This window comes from Cygnus olor, chromosome 1, assembly GCF_009769625.2.
Source record: "Cygnus olor isolate bCygOlo1 chromosome 1, bCygOlo1.pri.v2, whole genome shotgun sequence".
In the NCBI taxonomy this organism is placed as follows: domain Eukaryota; kingdom Metazoa; phylum Chordata; class Aves; order Anseriformes; family Anatidae; genus Cygnus; species Cygnus olor.
In genome coordinates, this window is record NC_049169.1 from 72,116,717 (window position 1) to 72,142,311 (window position 25,595).

The 25,595-nt window shown below is 37.8% G+C and overlaps 1 protein-coding gene across 2 annotated transcripts in view; it reads right to left on the reverse strand.

Annotated features, from left to right (window-relative positions):
* PPARA (peroxisome proliferator activated receptor alpha) overlaps positions 1-24,720 on the reverse strand; it is a 42,552-nt gene extending 17,832 nt beyond the window's left edge. The window contains exons 1-3 of one of the 2 annotated variants that reach the window (XM_040564489.1): positions 24,609-24,720; positions 21,227-21,353; positions 1,366-1,610 (exon numbers count right to left, since the gene is read on the reverse strand). In XM_040564489.1, coding sequence (XP_040420423.1) covers positions 1,366-1,573 — 208 coding nt within the window. In that variant the 5' untranslated portion in view covers positions 1,574-1,610; positions 21,227-21,353; positions 24,609-24,720. Of the gene's footprint in view, positions 1-1,365; positions 1,611-15,980; positions 16,085-21,226; positions 21,354-24,608 lie in introns of those variants that run through there. The other variant, XM_040564499.1, reaches the window with a different exon arrangement.
* Positions 24,721-25,595: the final 875 nt, after the last annotated feature.

Sequence of the window (25,595 nt, forward strand, 5' to 3'; positions counted from 1 at the left end):
GTATTACATTGGAAAAAAAAACTTGGCATAGAATTCAGAGTCTTCATTGCCAGCACTGCCAAGCCCACAGGCAGTCATCAACAACAGCCTAAAACCCAGGATTTTTTTAAAGTATGATTTTCATTTCTTTTTACTTGTCTTATGGAATTTGAGCCTTAAACATTGTCATTTTCCATCTTCTGTAACAGCAAAACTAGGAGTTTTTGCAATGAACACTGAATACTGAAAATAAGAAGCTGATACTAGAAACTGATCCAAATTATCATAGGACTTGTACACATATACACACAAATAATTAAAAAAAAATCATACCACAGAAGAACTGTATTATAAAGCCAGTACATATAAACTTTTCCTGTATGAGGCATATCTCTAGCTGTGAAAGTCTGCAACCAAAAGGGACCCAAACCATATTCTAACAAGCATTTCTTTGGGCAAGAGTGCCAAGGGACAGCTCTCCTTTCTTCCAAAATTTACACTATTCATTTCAACCACTTGTAGCACAGAGGTGCACCTCAGTTTTATTGGTGCAATTTTTGTAAAGTAAAATAGTGATCTAGTGATCTCAGCCTAAGAATTAATTTACAGTAAAAAAATAAAAACACACAAAAGCAAAAACAAAACAATGCAAAACAACTAGAAGGTTAATCATAAACTTAATCTTAAAATGGTTGTACTGCTAAAAGGTTTGTAAAACCACAAATTCAGAAAGAATATCTTATTGATGTTATTGCAGTGCCCCACAACATTTCAACAATTTCCATTTTGAACCTTCAAAACAAATCTCACACAATGAAAGATCTTTTGACTAATGACTATGTACTATATAGCACTCTCAGATTAGTTAATTTTATCAGGGTAGAAACCATTAGTTGAATAATGCTACTCTTGAGAAGGGAGAGAAAACAGCAAGTTAAAAACACCAGTACATTAAAATATACTGGAATTCTGGGTGCACTTGCAGGAGCTTGATTATAAATATATTTTTGACTGATATTTCATAGTACATTTCAAATACTTGTGATTTAAAGAAACTAAAGAAATGGTATGTTTTAGTGCAATATCGTTACATCCTATATGACTAAAATACGTAACTTCTTTTCTAGAAATAGCGATTTTAAGAGTTATTTTGAAAAAGAAAACATTGATACTAATGATAACTTAAAAACCAGCAAGTTTATGTTACAATCTAATAAAGTAATTTTAGCCTTAAATATATTAAGATGAAGCTATTATCAGTTTATATATTTTTAGTGTCATTTAGTCATAAACAACAATTATTACATTGAAAAAAAAAAAAGCTTCTATAAATACATAATAATAGGAATGAAAAACAAGTTTCCTGGTAACCAAAAACTCTCTTACCTGTTATGACTGATCCGTCAGATCCTGGACCATTCCCCAGTGACTGGAACTCTGTTAAACTTAAAGCTCCAGAGCTATCATCACCTAGAGACTGAGAAATGTCTTGAATATTCTCCATCTCTTGTAGAAACTCTCCAGATAAAGGGCTACCTATATCATCCTCCTCCAAGGGAGTAAGCGGATAGAGCTGGTTTTCAGTGTCCACCATTTTGGTCAAGTAGAGCTGTCACTTAAACTTCTTTACACTGTTGGGAAAAAAAAAAAAGTCCTGTGCTTATAAATTCAGAATACATATATTTATATTCGATTCTGTTACACACAGAATATTGAATACACGAACTCTAATCTGATAATGAAATATTATACAATATTCTGTTTCTCCAGAAGCTTTATGCAACATGAATCATTGACAGGACAGGAAAAAAAGTCCAAAAAATATTTCAATATGATGAAAAGATATGACGAGATCAATGTATAGGTTGTTGTTTTTTCTCCTTTGCTGTTGAAGGTTACAAATTATGTTTCTATAGCATGCATTATGCACTTCCCACCAAATTTCACAGAAAAATAAGTATCAATATGATTACATATTATGTGAGAGCAGTCTTTTCTCACTTCATCTAACAAGTTTAGATATGTTGATTTGGTCCTCTGTTCTCATCTCTTAGATTTATTTGATAGGTCTTATGACACTGCAGAGAACAAAATACTGCCTTATACTATAATCTTTATAGAAGCAGGTAAAACTAATGGTTTTTGACCTACTTAGGTCAATGAACTTAACACCTTCATCACGAATGCTCCAGCATATGCAATCCAACATATCTATAATTCCTAGAGTTAGATTTATTTCCCACAGTGAAATGTTTTCAAAGCTGCCTTCCAAACTTGCCACCAGTGTAATCAACTTTAAGTAACGGTACAGATTCTTAAGAAAATTAAGTAGTTATTTCAACTAATAAATGTGCCGTAGAATGTTGCTGCTGCTGCCAAGACATACTGCTAAAAGAAACTAATTTTTTGCACTAACTGCTGTGTTATACTCCGCACACGTACAGACACGTCTTAATGCAGCATTGACCATTCAATGAATACACACTGGCTTGCAGGGAAGCTTTGACTGTTACTGTGGTTACTACTCAACGCTGAGCTTCGCAAAGAGTCATGTGTATACTGCAGTTGATCGTGGAGCTTGAATTTGCCAATAACTGGCTATATGGGGATATGCCAATACTGATTTTTCAATAAAAAGTACTAGGTTATGATAAAAACAAGTGAACAAACAGAAAACCCAACCTTCCTTGATGTTATTTAAAGTTTTATATAGAGCTAGTCTGGCTTCTATGACACTAAATGCTTTATATTAAGAAATCAATCCTTGTATCTGATAATTTTTAAATGACAGATTCATCCTATGAAAATTGGGTATTTATTCTGGTTAAAAAGTTTTTTTTTTTTTTTTTTTCTAAATAATTGCCCAAAAGATGACATCTATGAGTGATACAAAGAACTATTGCTTTACATACTAATGACAAAAGACAGCTGTCACTTGTATTTGGTTATATAAAAAACTTAAAAGGATTTAGACTAGCAAGATACCTGCCATCAAGCCTTTTCTCCCTAGACTGATGGCAAAAGTCTGCCTCCAATTATATCTGCACAGATGTAACTGAGGACAGAATGATCTGCTCTATGGAAGACTAAGAGTTACGCTTGCAACAACCTGCAAGGTACACACAGTTTTTAAGAGATTTATTTTCCAAGTGTACTTAGCAATGTGCTCTTTCCGCTATTTCATGGAAAACCAATGGTTCATATATATATCATTGCTATGGTGTTTTCCAATGTGTTCATTACATGATGTTAAAGCAAAACAAAAAAAAATAAATCTGTATAGCATAATAAGGCTTTCTATCCCACAATCTGGATCTTTCATAGCATTGACCAGCCAATCGATGTTATTTAAAATATATACACTAGTCTTCTCTAAATTTTCCTCTGATTTTAAGCCTACCCATTTTTTTAATATTTATACCCAAGGTCTATACTAGTACAGCCTATGTACCATTATGCATCACTCATTTTAGCCAAGTGAATGTTAACCCCTCAGGTACAAGAAGAAATTGAAATTGTATTGTAATCATAAACTCTGGTGATTAAAACAAAGCAATATGTTCTATATATCCTTCTTACAGCTCTATGCACCATTTTACCTGTTTTTCATAGAATCCTTAAGGTTGGAAAAGACCTCCAAGATCATCTGGTCCAACCATCCCCCAGCCACCAATATTACCCGCGGTAATGAATTCCTATTTGTAAACTATATTCAGGCTCCCTGAAGAAAAAAGTTATTTGAAACAGGATAGCTTTAACTAGAAATGGAAAAATAATTTGACTATAAAGAGGATTTTCTTGGCAATAAGTGCCTCTTAAATATCTGTTTTTGGCAAAATCCACTTTAAACAAAGTGTTATCAGGTTGCATGATGAACTACAGAGGAATATTGAAATAACAACAAAACATCTCTTTTAAATCAGTGTCTGGTAGTTACATTAATTTAAACATTCAAAAATTAGCAAAGAAGCAGTAGGAAATACAAATGTGTTTTGTATCACAAGGTAGCAAATAATATCTAGGAGACTAATAGGAATTTATCCATGATTTGTAAACCCAGTTACAACACTGTATGTCACTATTGATTTTACTCGGATATGCCACATTGCTACTCTATCACTATACACAGCTCAGTGTATTTAGAAATAACAGGTAAATTAACTATCCAATTTGATATATTAAGTACTCAGTAGGATATTGCCAGCACTGTACTAGAATATTTATCAGCAATGCAAGGATTTTCATCTGTATCTCAACCTCAAGAACATCCAAGAAACTGTGATTGTGATAATTATTTTGGAACACGACATTATACTGGAAAACTGAATCAGAATAACTCCTTCCACATAGAGTACTGAACTGTAATTGATATCCATTATAGTCACTACATGAATTCCATAATTTGAGACTATTTAGTAAAATCAGTTTCAAATATCTCTTTCTTTTAAAGCTCAACGGTTGTCCTGTCTCCAAGAACTACCTTTGTTTCTCTTATAAATCCTACTGGCTTGTGACATGACAAAATATTAACAAATATCTACATTTGATACTCATAAGGCTGACAGAAGACTCAAAATTAAAATCACTCCAACATACATGACCATAGTTATTTCTGGAAAAAAAAAAAAAAAAAGGCTCAGAAATTGTATGAATGATGACACTAAATAAAACACTCCCTAGCCTAACATTAGCCTAACATTTTAGGAGCATATGGTCACACATCAAAAGAAAATGCCACAGATTATTGTGCAAATTGATTATCTGACAAAGATTTTATTGCTAAACCATCTGCATGGATTCAGACCAATGCTTCCAATCTCATGAAGACTTAAGCTGCAAAATAACTTTGGAGATGCAAAGGCTGTTACAAAGCACTACTTTGACAAAGTAAGAAAAAGAAGCAACAGCAAACATTTCTGGTTAACATTGTTTGTTATTCTCTGCCAGTACCTTTAACTGTGAATATATTTCTACAATTTCTCTCTTGAGGCAGCATGAACCATCTCCATAAAACCTGGAACTAACTCTGCAGTTTGCTGTTAGTTATCTAGCACTGTCCAAATCTGGTGCCACCAGCATTTATTACACATCTTACTCTCCCCAGATTTAACTGGAAGATGTCAGACTTCAGTGGAGAAACAAGAAATCACTTATGCATTTATTTGTGAAACCAAAGTTAAATTACTATCGCTGTAAATTGTTTTGAGGGAAAGGAGTAAAAAAAACAAACCTTGATGTATATCATTTTTATAATGGTAGCTGAGAATACTAGCAACTGTTCTCTGGCAATCCAAAGTGGACTACCAAATTTGTCTCCCTAAGGAGCCATCAATAGAAAAAGGAAGAAAGGAATGGCAGAGATTATGATCAGCACTGCTCCTCCAGTGTGCTGAGTGTAACGGCATTGCTCATGGCACAGAAACATGATGTTCCTCTGTGGACGTGTAGCAAGAGTATCCCAGTATCGCTGGGGAAGTTTCAGGAAGCACCAGGCTCTGGGTAGCCAGCCCGGTGTTACTTGAAGCTACCTGCTGAATCACACCCGCCTCTACAAGCGCAACCTCTTAGTCCAGCACAAGTATTTTTAAAAGATTAAGTGAACACTGAAGTTCACCTTTCAATAAAGTAGGCCTTATTTGACAAGAAAGCAATGAAAAGACTTGATAGCTGAACTCTGAACATGGCAACAGCGTTTTCAACAGCACAATCAGTTTTGTCCAAATTGCGTCATACTTCTCCACATTTGCAGTAAATATTTAAAATTCACCAGACTGTTTAGCTGAATTTATATAACAGCTCAACAGCTAGTAAAATATAAATCAAGTAGTTTTTGTTTTTAACTATTAAATGACATACCCTTTTGTACTTTCAAACACTACCAGTAAATTACAGCTGCTTAATCATTATGGCTCATGTCAATGGTTAACTAGCTACTTTAGTGAGCACAGCTCTTACATAACCATTTCTGAAGACAAAACATACTAACCTTTCCATTACTGAAAAAAAAATATATATTTTTTTTTATCTTTTTTTTCAGAAGCACAGAAACAAGACATTAATGTAAACCACCTAGTATTCATGCAATGAACTCCTTGCATTTTGTCTTCTCTGTACTTGTGCATGTTTATACATGCATATGCTTTCATTGGCAGCTTTCACTTAATACGCATTGATACAGTTCATATGAAAATAAAACCTCCGCAGTAAAAAGAGTAATGAGTACAAAGTTTATTTAAATAACATTCTCAGAGAGTACTTTGCTTTACAAGAAAAGCTTTACATGTTACAAGAGTAGTTGGAGGTAGCTGCAGTGTCCACTCACATGCCTGTATAAGTCAACATTTCTTCTTATTCTGAAGACTTCAGAAAAATCCTGTGCTTGGGACATTGTCAGAGGATTTTCTCAGTGTCCCATACAATATTCTAGTCTCCATGCCACCTTTCCTACACCCGCATGCAAACACACATAAAGGAAACTGAAAACAAGAAAGACTGACATAGAAAAATGAGAACACTGTTTCACATAATTATTGTTTTAAAGATAAACAGATTTTACTGGTGCTCTCTCACAGTCTATTATCTCTGCAATATGCCTGCTTTTTGAATAAGTCCCCTTCTCCCACCACAACATTGCAAATAACCAATGAGTAACTTACCTATAAACTTGAGGCAGGTTTTAAAGAAATCACAGGCAGATTATCAAAGAAAAATGCCTATTCATGTAACAATCAGTAATTTGCTTCATTTTGGAAAGGGATGGTGGGAGACTAAACCCCTGGCTGTTTCACATTTAATACTTGCCAAACTAAGGATAATCCCTGTAAGGAGACAGATCTTTGAGATGCAAAGGTCTCTGAGAAACAGTAACAAAGTCTGGATTTACTGCATAAACAAATTGATCGTTTAAAGGGCTTGCTTGCAAATATCAAGGTTAAAGTTGAAACAATCATTACCTTCAGGTCACTGAGAATGTTGTAGCTGAATACAGAACATTTAGAACTAGCGGGTATAGTAGATGCTTTTAGAAAACTTAGGTGAATAGGAAGACAACAAATAAATAAGCTGAAGGATATTTCCAATATCCTGCTTCAACACATAAAAATCATCAACTGAAAATAAATTTTGGCACCTGAAAGTATTAAGTCCCACCTCCTATCTGGGAAAGGATGTATGTTTTCTCCTTTATCCTCTGACATTTAATAGTTTTGATACTTTGTAACCATCCACACCAGTAATATTTTGTATTTTCCATAGCATTAAGAACATAAGACAATTTACAACAAATGAAAATTTTTCATGTGCCACCTCTTCATCAAGGCTGCCATTTGCACGCGCGCATGTGCACACACACAGAGAAACTATGTTTTTTTCCCTTTTATACAGTTGTACTCCAAGATATCACACACAACTTACAAGCATCCTTGCCTTTAAATTAAATCAAAATTCACATACTTTAATTTTCAAAAATAATACTAAAATTGCAAAGTTAAGCTCTTATAAGTTACAAAATAAAAAAGTCTATCCAACCTCAGGTTTTTTAGGCACAGTAACAGAATGTACTTATATACTGCACAGTGTTCTTTCCCCAAATCATTACCCTTACAACTGGGCAATGTATTAAGCAGAAGTGGAATTATACAGCTCATAGGACAACACAGTCTATATTAGTCTGCAGCATTAAAAAAAAAAGCTGTTAATTTGTTGGTCAATCAAAAGGGAAAAATTGTTTGCTTAGGAAAAGTGGGAGAAAAGAAAATCCTCCTTCTCTGATCTGTAAGTATACTTGTAGAACTGAAGAAACAGTAGAGAGTTCTTGAAGGAGGAGCAGAGGCCACAGAGACAAGTCTACTGGCTTACAGAAGTGGGAAGCACGATGAGTTTTACTTTCCTCCCCTGAAAACACTTCTGTAATTGCACCAGGAGATGCAGAGATAACACACTTCTAATCTTACATGGGAAGTGTTGTTGAAGCTCTGACACACTTCAAATATTTTGCTGATTGATACTAAAAGTGGTAAAAACAATATGGGAGTATTTGTTTGTTTTTGTATTACTCAGCCAAACCCGAGCAGAACTTACTGAGCCAGGCAGCAGTGTTTCTTTGGTCCCAGGATTTTCTGTCCTGCTGAATTTTAAAAGACGTGATCCAAAAAGAGAGAGGAAAGGCAAGATTTTCTTACTGAAAATTAGCAATCTTTATCAACTTTTCCATACAAGTAATTTGCCAACACCAGAAGCAAACACTTGTAAAGACAGGACTAAAACAGATGAATTAACATGCTGCACAAGCGAGTCAACAGTAAGAAGATGCACACAAGCAGTGCTGACTAATGACAGGTTAGGTGTGAACAAAACCACATGAGCAACTGACTGCACATTACATTAAGCAGAAGCATTCTTTAACTAGATGTACTCTATCAGGCTGTCAGGGAAATACACAATACTTCTATGGTGCAGCACCAGCTATTAGCCCACCACGACTGGAAAAAATTTACTGATAAAGCCAACATGACTTATTTAGGCAAAGTGTTGAGATTTTAAAATTAAATCTATTTTGTGACATATGCAGATCAGAAGTTTTCCAACTCTGTAGCAAGGTACAACAATGTTGCCAGAAACTCTTATCATGCAATATACATGATATTTGGCATGCAGATGCAGGTTCCCACCAGTTAAAAAAAAAATAAATAAAAATCCTCAGTTCTTAACATGTAACCATATTGTTATTCAGTTATTTTTACTTTGAAATAGTAAGGAAATGTCTTAAGACATTTCTATAATGTCTTTAAAGTTTTATAGTTTAAAACTATAAAACAACATTTACATAACAGTGCTACAAATCCACACTTTTCCTGGTACAAACCACTTAAAAAATAAGAATATATATAAGGAGATATTAAAATAAGCAACACCTCTAATTTGGCAAAAAGAGTATTACCAACAGTAAAACATAACAGGATACAAACTCTGTAAAGAAAACTAACAAGGGTTGTCAAACAGGTAGCCATACTAAACATGAAAGATTCCTTACCTAATATCCAAGTGCATAGGAGCCACAATGCAGAATATTAATAGAAGTTTAAGGCTCTAGGAACATCTGTTTAACATTTATGTCCCTCTGTTTAACATTTATGTCCCTCCCAAGCAAAAATCTAAAGCCTCAACCTGTACGATTATAAAAACACTCAGTTAAAGGCAAAACATTCAAAGTCATCCTGGACCGCTAAATAAAATACTACCATATCTCCTTATAAAAGAGAACTTTGAATCACTTATAAGTGCAGTATATACAGAGGCACAGTTCAAAATTTAGCATTTGCAGCAATATCATAACCTTTAAAGACCAAAAAGCCTAAAATACCTATGGAAAAAATTCCTTAACACTGCTCAGCTATTAAAATTTGGGCAGACCCTATACAGAAAGAGGCAGGAAAAAAGTGACTAATCAGCAAGGCTGGTGGGGGGGGGTAGGCAGATTGAAAAAATACAGAGGCCAATGACATAATCCTTAGTGGTCACTATACAACTACTTTGCATTTACTGAGCCAGCTTCAATCCCTGTTGGCATCTCCCTGTAGCTTCTTTCCAAGATTTAGTGGCAAAGGGCAGAAGCTACTTCATGGGTCCTGCCTCTCTGAAGTGGAATCTCATTGCCTAGAATATATTAGAGAAGGATAAATGTCTTTGAACAGGGCAACTCATCTCCCTTTTTAATGCAACATTTCTGCTTTAAAACCATTTAGCAGCTTTCTGTACCTTCATGTTTATATATTCATTATTTCCTCAGATTTTTTAAGTTATGTAACACATTCATTTTATATAAAGTAGTTGCAACAATTTTTTGGTTTTGTCAAGATTGCTATTCAAGAAGTGACTAGTAACAGAACAGCAACAGCACTGTCCAGGAGGTAATTAAACTATTTCTTCCAAATTGAATACCCTCTCACAGGACAGAAGCAATTACTAAGGGAGAAATAAAAATACAAAGCAGGAATTAATTTTCAGCAAACAGGCATCTCACCTCACGTCAAGCACCTCACTTACACATCTGAGTAATGCAGAACTCAATGGACTTTCCAGAGTGTGACTGGTCTTTGAGACCACAATTACAAATTTAAAAGCAGGACTTTTCAACCAGATCACTTCCCCGATTCAGTTCACTGCAAAGCCTTACAAATATTTGTGCTGGCTCAACACAGGGAGGAGAAAAAGCAGTTGGGGAGAGGGACACATGTGCTGCACAGCCAACAAATGTATTTGTGGATGTGCAGACTGAATCCTCTCCGAAGAATCCAATGACTGTATCAACAGTCTAGGCTTCTAAATTAGGCTCTTGCATTGCCTGAAGTAAAGAAGCCCTGCCACTTAAGTGGCTGTTGGGAGCAGAAAATTGCTCTACAGATCAGACAGCCTCTGTATTAGACTAAGCAGTATCATCTTTTGATATGGCCATAGGACTTCCCTATAGGCTGGGGAGCTCATGCACATCCCAGTTATTCATCATTCTTCCAACAGTAAAAATCTCTCAGAAATCCAGTAAATGGAAGATACAGGCATTTACTCTCAGCTGAAACAACAACACTCCAGGCCTCCCACTCCTGAAGAAGAAAAAAAAAAAAAAAAGAAAAAAAGAATAGTTCCAGTGCTAGAAACTCTGAAAGATGTAATCTAGCTCAAAGAAAAAATAAAATAACATCTTATCAAATGGCTTCCTAACGGGAAATTTTAAATTCAACAAGCCCCTCAAGAACAGGGGAAATAGGAACTCAGTTGAGAACACTTTACATTTACATATATGACACCTACACTGACTAAATATTAGACCAGGAAATACATTTCATCTGAATTTTGTATTTGATCCACAACATTAGCCTAGTCAACCTCTAGCAGACAGATCTTGACTTATACTGTACAGAAATACCACAGCTCCAAGTTATCAGTATGATGAGATCTGAAGTCTGTCTTTAAATTAGCCACTGCTAACCCCTTGAACAACAGGAGCCAGATTTGACTTTGTCAGCAACAGGACATAAAGGTTTTGCAACTTTGTCTTCAGGCTCCAGAGACAAGACTTACAGGTCTATCACCTCAAGGTCTATCACATTTATCTGAAGCCATACTTGTTTTCTTCCACATAAATGGACATCAGATATATCAAATATGACAGTACTCAAATTTGCACCAAGGTCCTTCTGATAAAACAAAAATTCCATTTTTCTTAGTTCATTTCTTTAAAGAACGGAGATTGTGTTGTTGCTTGAACTGACACAAAGCTCAAACAGATTCACATCTGCATTTTTATATGGAATACCAACATGACATTCAGAGATTTTGCTTTGTTTTTTCCTCCTCTAAATGTGAATTTTCGTATCCAAAAGGTGAATACCTCACTCATTTCTGTAACTGGGAATACAAAGATCAGACTTTACTTTTCATCCCTAGTGAAGGCTAAGCAGAAACTTATATCAGAAGTAGCTATATGCCAAAGTAAAGCATTTAAATCTCTCTTTTAAATCTATGTCTGCTGAATCCTTTAAATTCTTCTAAGACTTGACTAGTCATGAATTCAGTACAAGTCAACAAACTACAGAATATTATATCAGGACTATTGGTAAGCAAGACTGTTAACCTTCACTTTACTATTTTCTTCAAAAAGTGCTTTGATGGGGTCTTTGCTTTAGTTTTTAATTGCAGTACAACCCAGTCTGATCTATAGATAATTCCTGACTCTAAAACAGGTAAGTACCAGCAAAGTCATAAGGGGGAAACTTTGTGGAAAAATCTTTCGTCTTCCTTTGACTTTTGCTGTCAAGATGCCCAGAAATCCTGAAAAAATGGCAATTTGTGATTTTTTGCCTTTCTCTATTTATCCTGGTTCTGGTTCCACTTTTACAGAAAATAATGAGCACTGACACATAGTTGAGAATTGACTACATGCTTAAAATTATAGAATAGGCATACTATAATTAACATGACATTAAAAAAACAAAAAACAGCCTAGACAACAGTATGTGGGAAGTTCATTCAATTTGCCATGAAAGCAATTATTCAGATTGGAATTAATAACATCCCATATTTTTGAGGCTTCAATACAGACATAAGTATATTTTATTAATACAAGAATCAAAAAAACAACAGGAATGTGCTTCAAGAAACCCACTGCAACATCTTAGTAATCACTATGTTACAGAGAACGTGGTGTTCTCTGATACGTGCTCTCTTTCAAGTCCCCACAACTACTTCTTACAGCTCATCACAGTTTCTAATAAAACCCCCACTTCACTGTTATATATACATCTATGCTTGCAGCACACTCTACCTTTTTTTCTTTTCCTCTCTCCAGACAATCACTGGCTTTGCTCTTTATTCAATGCTGTTTCAGTGTCCATGTCTCTTCAGGTCCCTGTTATATTCTACTCAAATTATTCCATACTTGAACGAGATTCAAATGATTATACATGTTAATCATAGCAGTCATAGCAATTTGCGCTTCAAGCTTTAACAGATTCTAAATCATTCATTGACAGCATCTTGTAGGCAATGCAGCTAAAATAATTTAGTGTTTTGCACAAAGGTGCTTTTTGTGTTTGCTGAACATGTGAAGACCATGACTACTGAGAACCAAAGATACGACACATCATTTAAGAGGCCATTTTTTGTACATGTACATTCAAATCTAGGATTAGATTTATGATTGATATTTGAACCAATGCAAGGTCACATTCAGACAAACATAACGTTTATGTATTTGCTATTTGATCCAAGACCAAGGTCACGTTCATACAAATGTGTCATTTGAGTACTTGCTATATTTTTATTACCACGTTAATGAACTCAAAGCTCTTTTACTTTGCCCATCTGTCCCCAAACTCCTTATTCATTTTTGGAAGTCATCTGGCTTTTTTAAGTTTTGCATTACTGTCCAAACATCTGACAAGCTAACTACCTAAGCCAGTATTTTGAATCAGTTAACAGCTAGGAACACCTGGACTTCCCAAGTCAGTGTGCTCAAACTGAGGGTACACCTACTTGCATAGTATGTCCAGAATTAAGAGAAGTTAAAAAAAAAAAAAAAAGTCTTATGAACTGCATGAACATATTAGATGTCATAAAACCATTATCGATGCTCTTTTCTAAAAATAGTATGTAAAAGTAAGTTTTAGTGGTTAAGTCAAAGTTGGTTCCTATGTGTACAGCATTTACCAACAGCCTACACATCTGTCTTAACATGCTGCTCACTGGGAAACAAGATCATTGAGACTAAATTGAAATGTTGTAATTGTTCCCTTACATGCATGAGTAATGCATCTCAGATTATGCAAAGTGACTTCTCTACAATTTTCTAACCATACCCTGACATTCTACAGAGATTTCCTTTGTTGAAGGATAAAGATATCTGAGGGTAAAAGGCAAATACAAATTGCATTTTAATGTGGTGACTAAATGATTATCTACAATATAATCAAATTTTGAGTAAATAAAATGTAAGTCTATTGCTAAGTTTCCTGCAGAATATATTTTTATTACATATGGTAAAAATAAACTTCAGAGGGTGAAACACTAAAGACATCTGTGCAAACAATATTGTCCATTAAAATTATAATCTGATACATATAGAAGAAGTGCCAGGCAGGTTTTTTGGTCATTTTCCATTAAACATATTGATGATGCTGTTACATAAACACCTATAACTCAGAAATTTTACTTGTTCCTGTGCTTGATTTAAAAAAAAAAAAATCACAACAAATCATTGTCCTATTCAAAAGGACATCATAACTTTTACAAGCAAAGATGTCTAGCAGCTCTTACTAACAAATGTGAGACTTTAGACAGACTATATTTATAAAAAGAAATAAAAAATCAATTGCCGTTAACTTATGGAATCAAGCAAAGACTTAGATGATTTAGTGAGAAACAATTCCTAAACCTCCAATAACATTGCAACAATCTTTAGGGTTCATGTATATGCATGGATGTCTTAAAATGTGTTCTTATAAAGTCGGATAAAAGAATTGTATTTGTTTTATCTCCTCAGACCCTTATGTGTGGTAGCAATTGGTATATATTGTCAATAATTTCTTCCTGGCAGGACTGGTAATAACATACTCTAAGAATTCTTGGTGTCTTGTAAATAGAAATACCTGCCTTAAGTATAAGTTCATAGTAAAACAAAGGCTGAGAAATAGTTAACTCATCATTTGTTTTGTGAGCATACTTATTATTCCTGTATGATTTCATCCTTGCTTATTCTTCAAAGCAAAGCAATGTTCCTACAACAAAAATACTTCAACTGAACACAAATGCTAGGCCTCAAATTCTGCAACACAATCTACAATACTTTAAGGATACCAAGTAGTTTTGTTACTTCGTAAAGAGATTTTTGAAGTTGTATATAACTGAGTTTAAACAACGTAATAAAAACGTGACAGCATTACGTTGTGACAGTAACTAAATATGGAAGGTAGAATTCATATTGGTATTCACTGTCAGTAACATTAAAACAGTGGAAAAGGGGTAACTGCTGTTAGAAGAAATAAGACACCTTAATTTCTATTGATTTGCTTCCCAAGACCTAACATTTTCATACCATTGCAACCCCACGTCATCCTATCGTGACTCCCTGATCTTTCCCTTCCTCACAATACTTCCCTCTCCCCACACGTCCCTGAACTACTGACTGGGCAAACAGTGTGCACACGCTGTAAGCTGGCTCAGAGCTGCATGTTGCAACCAGTGTTCCTGTGCTGATTGGCAATTAACAGGCCAAATAGAACAGAGAATTGTTGAATTCTTATTGCGTCATTTCCTCAGCTGGGTCAATAATGTGTTTTCCCTCCTTCTGTCAAGTTACCAACTTCCAAAAAAAATATGCGACTCCAATACCTTTGAAACCACCACTCCTCTGTCAAATTTGGCAAGACTTGCAGGTTCAAAGTTATTGGAAGAGGAAGGCAGACCGTACTGCATATACCTGACTTTTTGAAGTAGTAAGACTAAAGGAGATGAGAAAGTAATTCTGAAGACAGTTATCAATACATCAGTTTATGAGCATAACTCTTCTTTTGCACTTACTAAGGTTTGTAGAATACACAAATGGATGCCTGAAGTTATGTTAGTACTTGAAGTATTCTTCTAGGTTTCCAGGATCCCTCACTTTGACTCCTAATTGCATACTTTATTAAGAAAAAGACAATTGGCTGTCCTTGAAATAGTGGTTAAATATTCACTTTGGCTGAGGACTTCTGACCTGTAGGCAAAAATAGTAGTTCTTACGGAGATTCTAATGGCAACATCTTTCCTGAATAAAGAAAAGAGCTATTGTCTTAGAACAATACTTTTTAATCGAGAGAGAGAGATGGATTCAATTAAAATTACTCAATGCAGACAGGTGAAAGATGGTTTGGATTTTCTAGAATATTGGTTTAAGATCATTCCTTTTATCACTGAGATTATGCAAAGCTTCACTTGAATCTTCACTGTCCTTCAACCACAACCTGGGACCTGCAATCCCCCTTCTTTAGGAGCACCTAGTCAGATAAAACTTCTCCACCTGGTGAATTCCCAAATTTTGCAATTCTGATTTCATTACACAAGCCCCATCCTCAAAAATCAAAACAAAAAAAAAAAACAAACACGACTTTGTATCTGTATGTGTAAATACAATAGCTCTCCTACTTATGACCAGCATTCCTTTAAAAGGTACATGAAGCCCTTCAGTTTCCTCTTTTCATCTACTGCTTAAACTTCCATCTAGGGTTGGTCTCCTTGTTTTGGCCTGGGACAAAAGCAAAGTTACTTTGATATCTAATGCTGCAACTTCTGATTCAGAGATCAACAACAAGAAAAATCTTTTTTGCCTCAAGTATACATCCTTTTCAGTTTCCAGCACTCTCCCCATCCCCAAATCTCAGGTTTCAGTTTTTGGCTTTACCCCAGCATGCTCAGCTTCAATAGTCTTTCAGCTGTCTTATCCTTCTCTTTCATAAGCTGTGTCAACCCACCCTCAAATCACCTCCTTCATCCCCTCGGGTCCTCTAGTCTTCTATCTCAGCTCCTCTAGTATCTGCACAGCTGCACTCTTCTCACCATCTGCAACCCCCTGCATGATTCATCATCAAACGTAACAGACCATGATTATTCACTATTTAAAAAGCTACAGTGGAATTTACATCTGTTTCTGGAAGAGATTCAAGAAGCCTGAATTCGCCTTCTTAGTGGAAAAGAACACCACTGTGCATTTTCTGTGGTTTTATTTCACTGATAAACTTCATTCCCCTGCCCAGACAGACTAGCAAAGCGTATTTGATAACCTAAATTCAGCTTAGTAAGATTTACATCCAATAAAAGAGACTGACCTTCAGACAAGTTATTACAGATTAAGGTTCTTTCTTCTGGAAATTAATTAAGTAATCCCAATGAGGTAGCTTTTGTACTCTTCTACCAGTAGACTAACGCCTTCTATAAACAGCACCTGGAATTGCTTGGTTTACTTATTCTTCAGTGTATTACAATTTTACTCATTCCTTCAGAGTATTTTTTACATGCTCTCATTGCTCAATGATTACATTTAAATAATAAAAAAAACTGCTAAAAATAAACTAAGTTTGATTTAATGGCGTGCCACAACTCAGAGCACCCAGAGTGGAATGTGAATCAAAATTCTTTCACTTTTTGTTGTTGTTGTCAAGAAAAAGGTCTTCAGTTTTGTTCCAATAATTTAGAAATTCCTACCACAAGAAGCTTTTCTGCATGATAAATATATCACGCAGAAACAAAGTTTACATTGAATTAACATTGCAGACTGGAATCCTAGCAATAGGTATGAATGCAATGAATCTACATCTTTTGGCAAATGGACATCAAGTACTTGTGCTTCCAAGCTACTGACATGTCAGAGGATATACTTGGTTCACATGACTTCACAGTTCTAAATCAGGTCACTTGCTACAGTATAGAGATCACAAGCCTCACACTCCTGCATGATCAAAAACATCAAAATATAACCAATTATTTTCCTGACATCTAAGCTCTCTGCTCATCCTTCACATGATGTAAAGGGTATCTACTCACTGGTTTAACAGCACTGTATTAACAATAGTATCACCACTGCTGCCTGCCTGCTACTCCACCTCTCCTCCCCACTTTTTTTTTTTTTTTAAACCAAGGAAGAAACTGAATTACAGCAAGGTGGGAAAAAAAAGACAAAAACAACCAACAGACCAACGAAACAGTCAGGACAAGAAATTTTGTTTACAGAGTCCCACATATACTTTCATATATCAGTTTGAATTTAATTTGTAAGACATTTTAGCTGACAGAACAGAACTTTGAGAAAGCAGTTACAAGGGGGACAGCACTCACAGCCCTCTGCAGAGCCACACAGAAGTTTCGGGTTGCAAAATCAAGTTGCATTAAGGGTACAGCCAGCTTAAGTAACTAATAGCTCCATGACATCAAAAGGATATCCCTGCCATAGCTCTGATATTGTCAGTCCTGCGCCTTCGCTTTCCCCTCTTCATTTCCAGCCACGCAGCTCCAGCCTACCTTTGGGCTGGCTCCCACACTGTCTGACCTCTCTGGCCACATCTATAAGAGTAAATAAACCAGGGTCAGAGCTCAGGCTTGAGCCATATGTGTTAGCGTTCTCTCTGACACCATTTTGGCCCACATCAGCTTGGTATTCTCCCAGCCAAAGACCTGGTTAAGGAAACAGCTATCTGTTCTGGGAGGAAGGCTGCTAGGTGTGTGCGGTATTGCCACTTCGCTCTGGGTCCAGAGAACAATCCCCAGCATATTTTATTACCTAGTATAGACACAGACTCAGTGAAACAATCCGGCTCATTAAACTGGTAGAAACATAACACAAGAAAAATGTAAATAGCTTGAGATAGCTGAACGGACTCACTGAAGGGCAGCAAAAAGGAAGGAAGGCTGGCATCCACGTGGCTGGCAGGAAAGGAAAGAAGCACAAAGAGAGAGCATGCCTGATCTTTAACAACAGTTGCTGGATCAGATCAGGCCATGATGTGCAACCACACCTCTCACTGCAAGCCTCGTATTTGCAGAGCTATCAGCAACAACACAGAGAGGGGACAGCTGATTCTGTTTTTTTCATACCCACATATCAGGTAGAAGAGAAATAAAATGAGCGATTGCTGCAAACTAAACAATTCTATCTTCTTCAAGGATAATCACTGTTGAATTTCAACAGGATTTATAATCTTGAGAAAATGCAATTCCCTGTAACAGTTAGAATTATGGCAGCTCAGTACACTGAAAATCAGGTGCTCAAAACATACATTTAAAAGCTGAGAATTTGGCAGCTGTTTGAAAACATTGGCCTGTTTATGTACAGCCACATCTCTATGGAAGCACAGTACACAAAAAGTACAGCTGCTGTTTTTTTCAAAGCAGTATTCTGAGCTGCAAACTATTCTCGTCCCTTAGCTACATGTTTTCTAAAGCTGCTACCTGACTTGTTTCTAGTCAGTCTGGCCTGTGTAACTCCACACAGCAGTCTTTTGTTCCACGGTGGATAAGAATAATAACAAATAAAATATTAAAAAATATTTTCAGAGGTAAGAAACAGTTCAAAATTCTTACATGCTCTTCTCTCTGGGCAGCTACATGCAATACGAGTACACACACTGCACCATTTTTAAGTTTCAGGTATATACAGCTTAACAGTATAACTACGTTTTATGCCACTGAGCAAAATTTCCAATAACCACCGTGTCAGAAACTACCACAGATAGAACGTTCTCCTGTTTACATAGCTCTCTCCTAGTGAAACTGCATCCATACAGCATCTTCCATTTACAACAAATCTGCCTAGGAAAACCCAGTAATACAGCAAACGTACTCCAAACTGAATGTTTACCTACTGGCTAAGAAAAAGATTTGAAAAGTCACATTTAACCATTTCCAACTTTGCTGACTAAACATGACTGTCCGGTATTCTGTGCATACCTGTGCTGGTTTTTTTTCCATTTTTTTGTAGGACTACTAACATTCATCATTAATCTAATTCTAGCCTCCATGAGAAACATATTTTTAAGCTGGCAATGTGTAGCTCCTGTTGTCTTCCCCTGAAAACTGCCAACAAGCCCACAATACTCACTATGACCCGTGGGCTGCAACACATGAGAGTGGGTGAATTTGTGGACTGCTGTAATGGAGCATTCCTCAGCCCCATTGCAAAGAATGCCAGCAAGCACTGCCTGGCAATAAATCCAGGAGTCTTGAAACCAGCCATTCTTGACAAAACACTCATCTTCTCCCTCTTTCCACCCTCAAATCTAAGTTGTTTTATACTATATTTTTCAATTTAACTACTCCAGTTAATATTTTTCATACATGTTGAATAAACACATGAGGAGGCTCTGTTTTCTTTTATATGAGCCTGCACTATGACTCTAATGCCATGCACTTAATAACATCCTTGCTGAAGCAGTAACACTAACAGGCAAATGGAAAGTATCAACAGTAATTGAAGTCTTCACTTTCAAAGAGATTTTGCTAGTAGACAAAAGTTCTTACCATCTGAACACTCACGTTATGGTTTAAATTCAACAGTTTCTTCTGTGAATTGCTGTATCAGTAATTTCTAGTAAATAATTAAAATGAAACAGGCATGTACAGTCTTATTTATGTAACAAAAAAAGAACTGCAATACAAGTCTACATGCAGATATTAGAAATTTTTCAGACGGTAGAGCTGTGTTGGATGTGTAGATATAACCATTAAGACAGTAAGCCCTGCATCAAAACCTTGATAGAATAGTTTGAAATGATCCTTTTTTCTTTTTGGTTAAAACTAAATAACATTAGGATAGACCGTGATAATGTTTTTCCATGCAAAATACATCATACTCCAAGCTACTCAACAGTAAATGCTCTCACCTCCAGGATTTCATACACATTTGGATGAACAATAATTTACTCAGCCAGCAATTTACTTGCACACTGAACATCAGCTCTGGTTTCCTTTTACATACTTACCAACAAACTGGACTATTGAAATATGAAAATAGTGGACTAACTTGCTTTCACATGCATGTCAGCTGGAACAAAATGCCAAAAAACCTTACAACTTCAGTAGCTGCTAAGTGCCTAGTAGCAACTCTGAGTTTCTCAAGGCAGATGTATCTTTGACCAGGTTTCTTTCACCATTTGGAAAGTTTAAGTGAATAATTTTTTAGTTTATAAATACATAAATAAATAAAACCATATGATTGTATATCAACATTTCTAGAGAGGGATAGGTAATTTGCCAAATGCTTGCAAATACTCCTCATATTGTTAGTGTTTCCACATGTATGAGACAACTTGAACTTAAAACAATAAATTTAATGAATGTAGTACTGCAACAAACTATCCTGTTTGCTTGTTCTCATCTTTCAATCTGCAACGTACAAAAAAAAAAAAAAGCTCATGCTTACAGCACTTTAAAACACAGCAAGCAACCACACAAACCAGTGATGTAACAACTTAAGCCTTTATCAGGATTAGAATTACCAGTGAATTGTATTTTACAATTTGTATCCATCTGTGCAAAAGAAGCCCTTTGCTGGACACAGAAATTATACTTCCCAGATATTTAAAAGACACATGCAATGCACTTATAAATAAATACTGTTTCATAAGCAGAAACCATTAGAACTGGTATGAGGAAGCAGAATCACATTTGGCAACATCTCAATGCAACATACAATCTGGTCACACAACAATCTGCTTATATCCATTTAGTGTTTTAAAAACATGCCAGATATTATGCTTTTAAGAGAGAGAGATTTTAGTTTCTAACAATCACTTTTATTTTGAGTATAGAGATGATTTAGAGCCTCATCTTACAGGATAAGTACCTTTTCACTCAGTGTCTATTCAGCATTTTACAGACCTGTTCCTGTGAGATGCTGAACACTCTTGAACACTTTTAAAAACTTAAAAATATTAAGAATTCATCTAATTAAGAATTCTACTGGGTAGCGCCTTTACACAACTTACTTCTATGTAAACGTCCAACATAGCAACAGACACTACAACATAAGGAAATATTGCTTACACTGTTTTCCTGATTGTGCCACCTTTCGTGTCACCTACTTGTTTGTACATCTTGCTCAGATTTCTTTCCTTGTCAGTTGACTACATATTAATCACTCTTTACAGAAACTGTACCTCAGATTTTTTTCTTCTCTAGTTGTTCAAAAATATTGCCAAGGTAATTCTCAGTCCATGTATTTACTCACCACTTCACGCAGCATCTTGCAAGGTTGAAACCGAAGCTCTTTTCCATAATATGTTCCCTTTCCATTTCACGTGCACATTGGCGATAACGAGGGTCTCTTCATTAATAAAAAAGTGCCAACATTCTTTCTTTAAAATAAAAAAATAAACAGTCAACAAATTTTCCCATAGGTTACTAATCTAACTTTATAGTGATACCATATAATGTACTGCTTTTTTATATTCATGTCTCTTCAGAAAAAAACAACACTGTCACTTCACTTGAGATAAACCTGTTTTGTTTTTTTTTTTAAATGGCTGAGGTTGTAAATACAACACTTAGTTTTACAGAAGGACTACACTGACATCTAGCTAACTAGGCTCTGTGACAGGTACATGCCAATATCATTCCAAGCTTTTTTCTTCATGCTAAAAAAATAATAATAATAAAATAAAAAGCCCTCAGTTAAGACCACTTCAGTCAAAGCCCTGTGGTATTTTAATTATTTGTTATAAAACAAAATACTTTTACCCCTAAGAAGAGTTCTCACGGAAGTCAAAGTATTTATGTAGACAGACTGTTATGGATCCTGAGGTACACACACACGTCCCACAAGATGTCTTTGGGGTGTGGTTGGTACTTGAAAGGCCAATTGCACAGGGAGAGATTTTATTGTTACATACTTTACAAGGCCCGTATTGAAAAAAAAAAAAAAGCACATACATAGCTATATAAAAATAAATACTGCTTTGATTAAGTTGACTCCCCAGTCCACTCAACTCAAAAACAAACAAGTTAAATTTAGGGAGATTTTGCAAGAGCAGACAGATTAAATTAAAAATGTTAAAATTCATGAATGCTGTAAGAATGTTTGCATTTATAATAGATACAAATTCAACTTCGTTTATTCTCCCAGACAAGTAAGGCATTCTCTTCTTCATCTCATAACAAATATTCCAGTTGCAAGAGAAACAACTAGGAACTGAAATCACAGCAGGTAAGCCAAGGCAACATAAACAAGAAAAAAGCCCTATTTGCAATTTTGAAGAAAGCACTTCTTCTGAAAACTGAGAATTAAAAAAAAAATTACTTTGCCCTCCTTGACCACTTCAGGTAAAGAGCGAACACTGTAATCCAATTTCTAGAACAAGATGAATATCCTAGGCCACTTATCCTACTGTGCTGTAGGACACAATCTTCTCTAATGTTTTTGTAACACTCAACACAAAATATTAAAAACATAATGACACTAAATCACAACAGAAATGCAACCCCTATTCTTTGCTTTAAGTTTCATAATTCCCTGTGAGAGGACTACAGTTTTGAGGGGCATGAACAGAAAATGAAGACATTAAAAAAGCAACAACAACAAAACTGAACTGCAAGTGAGAAAAAGGCTTTCAGGACGTACAAGATTATCACAGGCAAGCAAAACCCTCTATGCTGCCTGAGTGTACAGGATGAGAGTCAATACAAGGCATCAGCAGATTGATAAGAACTTTTTTTTGGACTATGTCAAGTGCTCCTTCCAAACATGGGAAAAGCAAGAGAGCATGCTGGCCACGCAGTTGTACAAACCTCTGATAAGGTCTGGGCACACACTCATCCTTCTGAAACAATACCTTGTGCTACTTAAAATCCAACAAGTTGCCACGAAAAGTAACTGAGAGCCAAGGGCTGCTGGATGGACAGCTAATGCCAACTAACAAAGGTTATGATACTGGTTTAGCTTAGCGTAGGCTTGTGACCACATCACATGAACCACCACTGCCATCAGTTTCAGCATGAGACCAGGTATCTTCAGTGTTAGGGCAGCAATTCAGAGTTTATAAAGGAAACGCTTTTCAGTTTTGCTACCTGCAAAGATCACGTGAATCACAGCCCTACGATCTGTGTTCGATGCTATTAGGAAAGTCAGTGCATGTTCTATAACACAAGTACAGCTTGATTAAACCTTTCTGTCCCAGCAAAACTTATGCAATGTCTTTATTTGTGAAGTACTACTAAGGCATCCAATGCCACCGAAGTGCCAAACATCTTTAGTCCGGACAATCCTGGCTGACGATGCCTGTACTCATACGGCTTTCACCTGAGAGCTTAGGAGCAGCTACTCGTGCGAGTGAGACTGTGCTAATCTTAATATGAATACACAAGGCAAGACCTTGTAACACTCCTTTCCGTTTCTGTTTGAACATTATCTTTTCCACCTGCTTTACGGATGGCAAGCGGACAGCCTGGTAGGGACCATCAGGAACACGCACGTTTTGCTTGTCAAAACGCAGAAGTCGATACAGGGGGAGCTCCCATAGACTCACTCCTTGCTCCACAGGTATCCTGCTCTCCTCCAGCCAACTGATCATGAAAAAAGCACACCCTGACCAGCCAAGCCAAGGCAACCTCCAAGTGCAAATCCTCCATCTGGTTCCCAAACAGGACAGGCAATTCAAACGCACCACACCGAGGCGACAGGACAGCAGCAAGCTGGCACCTTGTGCAGCAGAAGAACATCATCTTCCATCTCTCCATTCCCTGAGCCCCAGCATCCTGACATCTCCCTGAAGTTTCTAGAATTGCTTTTTGGACTAGAAACACAAGCCTCGAACACCAGGGATGCGCCTGCTTGCCCTTGGACCCCCAGGATGCAGCCCAGCAGCAGAACATGGCAGTAACGTGAAGTAAAACCAAACTAAACCAAACCAAACCAATCAAAACCCAACCAACCCAAACCAAACCCATCCACAAAATCACAGGATCATAGGATCCCAGTATGGCCAGGGTTGGAAGGGACCTCTGAAGGTCACCCAGTCCAACCCCTCACCGAGCAGGATCACCTAGAGCACACTGCGCAGGATGGCACCCAGGCAGGTCTTGAATATCTCCAGAGAAGGAGACTCCACAGCCTCTCTGGGCAACCTGTGCCAGTGCTCTGTCACCCTCACTGTAAAGAAGTGTCCCCTCATATCTAAACTAAACCAATCCAAACTCAACCAAACTGATCAAACCTGCCCAAACCAACTCTCAAAAAACCAAACCAAATTAAACCAAACCAACCCAAACTAAACGAAACAAACCAAGCCAAACTCCCCCAAAACAAACCAAATTGAACCAAACCAACCCAAACTAAACCAAACCATCCCAAACGAAATGAAACCAAACCAAACTAAATCAAACCATCCCATACCAATCCAAACAAAAGTAAACCATCCCAACCCAACCCAAACTAACCCAAACCATCCCAAGCCAATCCAAACTAAACCAACACAAGTTAAACCAACCCAATCCAAATTGAACCAAACCAAATTAAACCCAAGCAACCCAAACTAACTCAACTCAGACCAGACCAGACCAGCCCAAGCCCACCCCCCGCCCCCGCCCCCGGCCGGGAGCCCCCCGCCGCCCCTTACCGTGCTCAGGCCCTGCCCGCAGCCGCCCGTGGAGGCGCTGCCACCGCCCGCGGCCGCTGGGCGCCCATGGGCGCGGGGGGCGGGGCCCGGCCGCGATCGCGGCACCTCCCAACGGCTGCTGCCCGAGGGAGGGAGGGGGGCTGGGGGCTGAGGGCAGGGCGCGGCGGCGCCGCGTCCCGCGCCCGGTCGGCGGCGGGGTGACAGGTACCGGAAGTGAGGTCGCGGCACACACCTCCCGCCGCGGCCGCGCGCCATTGGCTGGGCGCGGGGAGGGGAGAGCGGCGCGGGCGGGCGCGGCGCGGGCGACACGGTGTGCCGCCCCCCGGCACCGGCACCGGCACCGCCGCGGCCGCGGCTGCGGCCCCTGCCCCCTGCCCCCTGCCCGTGCTCACCGAGCCGGGCGGGAGCGCGGCGCCGAAGCTCCCCGTCAAGGGCAGATAAAGGCCGGCGGCGCGGGGGGCGAAGGCGGCCGTGTGGGGGCGAAGTCTGCGCTCGCCGCCCGCCTATACCCGCTCGCCCGAGCTGCTTGTGGCGCGGGGGGGCCCGGCGGGACCCCCACATCAGCGCCAGGTCCCCGAGGCCTTCTCTGGCCTGAGAGGGAGAAAAAGGGGGGCTGCTTCGGGGCGCCGCCGGGGCAGGACTCCTCTGGGGACGTCGGCGGTGCCTGGGCCCCCAGGGAGGGCGAGGAGGGCCCGCGAGGGGCTTGGTGTTCTGGGAGTTAATCCCAGGCAGCACTTAGTACACCTCCCCTCCTAAGTGAAACCCCAAGCAAAGCTCTGTGAGGGCCTTTGATTTCTTGAATCTTGTAAATCTTCAAAAGGTAACGCAAGCCACAAGCGCTGTGGTTTGGCTTTTTATCCCCCTTCTGCTCTTTCACTGCTCCATGCATACTGCGTTTCTCGATTATCCTCATAATTGTTGTGGTTATCACTACAGAAAAAAAATCACTAGATTACTTTTTAATAGTAAATTACATTTTTACTTTCA